The sequence below is a fragment of the Chaetodon auriga genome, chromosome 18, assembly GCF_051107435.1.
Source record: "Chaetodon auriga isolate fChaAug3 chromosome 18, fChaAug3.hap1, whole genome shotgun sequence".
In the NCBI taxonomy this organism is placed as follows: Eukaryota; Metazoa; Chordata; class Actinopteri; order Chaetodontiformes; family Chaetodontidae; genus Chaetodon; species Chaetodon auriga.
Genome location: NC_135091.1, coordinates 19,730,537 through 19,736,536, shown reverse-complemented (window position 1 = coordinate 19,736,536; position 6,000 = coordinate 19,730,537). Strand labels below are relative to the sequence as shown.

Genomic DNA, 6,000 nt, shown 5'->3' with positions numbered 1-6,000 from the left:
GTGAGTGTTGAAGCTTTAGACCCTCTGCCCACCCTGGCTAAACAGAGAGGAAGGGGAGGGGGGAGAGAAGAGGGAGGGGTGCTGCCTGTTGAGCCCAAGGTGAAAGGGTGCCACGGTCCTGCAAATGGAGATATTCAATCTGACTCTGCCAGTCAGGGGAGAGATATGCAGTTTGGATGGGTGCACTGTCAGCCTTGAGCCTGCCTTCTGCCCAAGAGACAGAAGCCCTCTGTTGCTCATTTGCCTCTCTGTCTGTCATTCTTTCTCTCTTTCTCTTTCCCCCTCTCACTCTTTCCCTCGGTTTCGAGCCTTCCCATCTGTATGTGATTTAGGCACTGGCTCAGGGGAGACGCAAGTCCGCTAGGGGAGAGGAATCAGGGCAGGGAGGGAGGGAGAGAAAGGGAGGAAGTCCACACAAGTTTGTTTTACAGGACTCAGCCCAGGCCAGCACTAGGCGCAGTGCCGCATCTGGAGGTCGGAGCAGTGGAAAAGTGAAGCCAACGGGTGCAGCAGCACAAGAGGAGCTGCCCAGAGACTTTCCTACAGCCAGGAGACACTGACAGAGACACTGACAGAGAGCAGGATCAGTGCTCCACTGGGCAAACACACAAATATGGCTGCTAAATCTCTGTCCTGCCTCTGCCTTCTCTGCATCCTCTCAGGGATTGTTTATCCAGCTTCTGCCGCCAGGCTTGGGGAACAGCAACAGTCGGTGCTGAAAGTAAGACAGATTTTTGTTTCACCTCTTTTTGGCTGATAAACTGTACGTCCTAGCCTAGCTATGTTTAGTTTCTGACTTTTTCTAAGGTTGCTGATCATGTCGGCATATCTTAAGGTGAAAGCTGTGAAGGATGAGGCAGGTTTGTGTGTGTTTTGGGAGGGATTAGTTCTGGCTGTCTGGAGATCTCTCTCAGGACTTCTCTGGACTTCACCACGGTCCTGCTTTGTGTTCACGCATGTGTGTGTTTGTGTCATCTGAGGTACCCCAAGGCTAAAGCTCACATGGGCTCTGAGTTACTGTCTCCACCGCTGTCATGCCCCTCCTGCCCCTCCCTGACAGTTCCCTAATGGCAACCAGCTGCTAAATGTTGAGCAACACCCCAGAGAGAGAGAAAGAGAGAGCACAATAGACAGTAAGGGCATGAGAAGCCATACAGGACGACTGGCCAGTGTTCCCTTGGCTTAGTTTAGCTCCAAATGATGTTAGATCAGAGGCCAAAGTTTCAACCGTGCAGAACGTTTTCACTGAAATTGAAATTATACTGTAGTTTCTAATTCTAAGTTCACCTCTTTGGATTTAAACATAGAATCTGTTAGATTTTCATGATCAGACCTATTTTTGATACTGTTTATGGCCAGAAATGTTGTACAATCGCCATTCAATGTAAAGTATTTGCATTCTATAATTGCATCCGGATATAGAAACTTAACATTTGCGGCAATTCTGTCTTTAACACATGATTGAAGCATATCCATGCACAAACGATTCACTGGAAACAATGCATGCACATACTGGACAAGATACGGAAGACAAAAGCCAGTGCTGTCCGGTGTCTGCTGTCAACTGTCTTCTTTTGCTCAATTTACAGTTTGTCTGCACTGTGAACAGATACAGCAGTTGCTCTTTTTCCATTATATTTTTGACAGCTTAGCTTCTCAAGGCATATTTGTTGCTCCCAGTGGTCAATACAAGTGTCATTTCCAACGATATTAAAATGCACTTGTTGCTACCACCAGTATCCACAGCTGTTGCAAATCAAACAGCACTCAAATAGTCAAGATTCTGTCTTTTATAAGCTTCAATGAAGTGAGTGAAACCTCCATTTGTGTATAATTTATCATCCAATGCAGTAGTTCTTGGAATTCTGTTTTGTGCATTATGTAGATATTGGATTGGACCATTCTGCACCTCAGATTTTCTCCATGCACAAAGTAGTGTGTCCTTATTGGAATGAGGCAGGAAGGGTGTGGAGGTTGCAGGGGTAGGGGGGGCATGTAGGGCATCTCTCATGAGACTTGAGTTCAAGTCTTATCAAAAAACTGCACTTGAAATTTGGTTCTTCATTAACCACACCGGTGATTCCCTCACCTTAATGACATGGAGTAGATGTCTAACACTACCGTAACCACATTTCATCTGCCATAACCACATTCGCTCCACATTCCCAGTCTGAACCACACCATGGTGGCACGCAAAGATTTGGTAGCAAGCAAGAATTTTAGAAACACTGGCATTGGAAGTAAAATTTTTGCCATCAAACATAATCTGACCTGAGTCAACGTTCTTGTGTCATCAACTCAATCCGAGCAAAATGCAAATGCATTACTTTAGAACATCTTGCTCTCCAGATTGTTTGATGCACAGCACCTGATGAACCATTTCATGTTTGCAAAAAATCAACCGAAAATCATGTCCTGATTTCCTGATCAATAATGAGATTGACAACCTTTTTTGCACAGATTTGATGTCATCTTAGTCATCACTGCTGCACATTCCTGCATGCTGTGCTTGTGCTCGCTGTCTGTAGCTTCAAATAAGAAGATGTCAAGCCACAGAAGAACTACAATTTTATCGTTTTACAGAAACGTTCCATAAAACTGTGTCATTATGCGGCTGCTTTGGTGGCTTTTGGGGTTGATTTGTGTCCATTGGCTCAATAGAACTGAACTGGAGAGCTATGATTCTTGGCAGCCAGATGTAAGTGGCTATATAATGACTTTGCTCCGAGCTGTATGAAGAAATATCCTGGGAAAATGGGTTGTAGGTCAAAAATGTCAAAGAGAATGTGGAGGTGCTCAATCCCAAAGCTTGGCAATGCTAAACCAGTGCGATTTAAGTATCCCCTCCTCATTTATTTTTCGTTGCACATGTTTATTTCTAAATGTCTGACTTTTCTTAGTTGAACTTCCCCAGAGAGGAGGCCTCGCCCCTGCAGCCAGACTGTCTGTGCATAGTTATTGAGATACGATGAGATTCTCATGACCCTGGATCTGTAGTGTCCTGAGGATGTTCAGACAGACTTAGCATGACTAAATCCAGTGTCTGAACCCCTCTTCAAGGACAATATAAGCACAGCATTCAGCTCCAGTTGGGAGGCAAAGCGGAAATGAGATTCAACCTTCAAGCATTAACATATAATCCACTTAATTCTCCCACGCAGGGAAAGCTCCGTCGACAAGCAGATGTACTGTACATAAAAATGCACAGAACACAAGTGAAGGACCAATCACAATTAAAAGTTATATTTATAAGACAACATTCTAGAGTTCCAGCTCTGTGAGGCTTCCCACCCCCACACACACACTGCAGAGAGAGGGCATGGCCACAGCTTTGGAGCTACATGACCAGAGTGTGTTGACTTTGGACAGCACTCATCTGTAAAGCCAAATCCTGTTCTTGAGCTTGATACGGGCTTCATTTGTTTGGTTCTGTACTGCAGAGATAGCAGCTTATGGTCTACCCTGTAAGCTTTCAGTCATCACACAGGAAATACACTGATACATGCTGAAAGCGAGGGCAGAGCACTGGAAGAGGCAGCTTCACATGAAAACAGAGAGGCTATACATGTTGAATGTCATCTTTGTCCTCCACTGTTGTGGGCACAGTGGGAGGGCTGCAGAAATAGTTCACATTACCGAGTGTGCTCATAGTTGGCAGAAGGCTGCAAATGTCTGTGCAATTGTTTTAATTTCCATGACAGTTAGAGATGAATTTAAGTTATCACCACGTTTGAAATTCCTATTCAAAGTTCTCAAATTTCAGATTCGGTATTACTGAACAACCCCAAAGCTGTCCCCTCCACTCAAGGCTGCGTTCAACTTGTTTCGTAACAGGATGAACAAATATACAATGCAATACAGCAATTAGAATAGATGTTCATCCAAAACCAGAAAACAACTTGTTTTCACTTATCTGCCCCGACTGCGCCTCCACAAAAACACTGTCATTGGCAGTGCATAGATAGACCTGTACAGCTGATTCTGTTGGGTACAGATTATCCTCAGCATTGTCCTTTTGCTGGTCACGTTGTGACGTATCATCAGTCTGAAAACATGAGTCAAGAGATATTCTTTGGCTCAACAAACTATGGGACAACTGAGTAGCCTGCTGTAGAGTGCAGATCTCCACCAGGCAGTGATGCCTGGGTCGCAGTTGCAGATCATCTGTGGATCAGGTGGGGTGGGTCATAAAAATTAACCTTCTGATTAATAGTGGATGGGTTGGGTGGGTGAAATAAAGCACCATTAATGAGGAAAATATCAATTACATTACCTGCAGCTATCACCCGCAGCACAAACAATAAGCACGTCTCCCCATTAAAAGAGCTACTGTGCACATTTACACATTAGACACAGGAGCGTTACTTTTTCATTATTTAAATCTCCCCATACTCCAATAGGATCGGTCTGAATCTTATGTTGATTAATGATCTGTGTTTGGAGTAAAGCAGCTATCCTCCTGATAAATCTGTCTGAAAAAAAAAAATGTACTTCAGAAGCTAAACATTTAATTCCTCTGGAGAGCTTCTTCTGTCCTGTCAAGTTTCTAACTGAAGTTTTTATGTCTGCTGCTTAAATGTCTGACAACACAAACAACAACAGTTCTTTCAGCTTGACATGGCTCACAAAACTCAGATTAGCAGCATCTACATCTGCTTACATTTTTGACAGGCAAGAACCAAAAAGAGATTCAAGCAAACATGTTTGTCGAAACCACAATATGATGAAGCCAAGATGAGCTTTGGGTCTTTTTTTAGTGAAAAAGTTTAGCAGGTTTGCCATTTTTATGTTCACAAAACTGACTACTGGAAAGGCAGCATGTCATGGTGGTGGTCATGATAAGGTTATTTCAGCAACTTGACTTGTTTGTTACTAATGCGATTAGGAAATAATTGCCTGTTTACCCATCCAGAAGGTGCAGAGCAACACTCGCACTGATTTGAAGTCAATATTCCCTCTACTTTTAGCTCAGTTTTTGTCTCTGCAACTGTCTTTCTGCTGTTTGGTGCAGGGCAACAAGGTATATTTTCAACTTAAGACTGATGACTTTTTAGCTTCAGAAGACGTCCTGACTCCAGTTTCATAGTTAATGAACGTGAGAGTGGTACCATGCTACTCATCACACTCTCAAAATAAAAGTGACTGAACCAGTTTCCCCAAAATGTTCAGCTATTCCTTTTAGGTCTGGAGCTTCATTTAAAAAAGGCAAATGATGAGGCTACAACACCAAATCATTCAAACACAGGCAGAAAAAATGTTATTCAACAAGATGTTGAACTGTTTACTTGAGATGCATTCCTCTCATTTTAGAGTCTAAAGAGTCCATGTCCTACCTCAAGACCATCTGCTGCCTCTCCCTGTAACCCTCACCCCCTGCCCTGTGCTCCCCCGTGTATACACTCTGCAGCTGTTTGACCCATCACACACTGTCACACAGCTAATAGGTCTGAACCATTTCAAAACTCTTTTAAGTGCTTTTACAAATGGTAAATAGCTTAGACTGTCAGTGGTTTCCCCATAAACTTGTGCTTTATAACTCCTAATGGCTTGGATTACCATTTGGGGCCAAAACTTTTAGCATGTTTCTTTAAGCACTGAAGCTGTTTACATCATTGGTTGAATTTCCAGAATGTGTTTACATGAAAGGTTGATACATTGAGTATTTATATGGTAAAGATGGATGGGCCTGGTATAAGTGTATGTGGACTGTGGGTCAGGGAAACCACAGGAAAAGGGTCTGCAGGAAGAATCAGTGCTGCTGTTCACAGGATGTTTCACATCAGCCGGCTACAGAAGCATGCCTTTGTCTCACAGCCCATCTGTGAATAAATCAAAGGAAAATGTGAATCATACTGTAAGCGAGCATACAGTACTGGATGTGTGTGGAATGTTCCATCTTCTGGCTGCTCTGGATGCACAAGCGTCCATGTCCAATTGACTGAGTGGAGCGAGGAGGTCAAACTATGGAGTTCTAACAGACGTCTGCACACAAAGTGCCAT

The 6,000-nt window shown here is 43.5% G+C and overlaps 1 protein-coding gene across 1 annotated transcript in view; it reads left to right on the top strand.

Moving 5' to 3' along the window:
* The first annotated feature begins 388 nt into the window (after positions 1-388).
* Positions 389-6,000, top strand: part of lama4 (laminin, alpha 4) — a 32,552-nt gene continuing 26,940 nt past the window's right edge. The window contains exon 1 of the mRNA XM_076757015.1: positions 389-721. Coding sequence (XP_076613130.1) covers positions 614-721 — 108 coding nt within the window. The 5' untranslated portion in view covers positions 389-613. The remainder of the gene's footprint in view (positions 722-6,000) is intronic.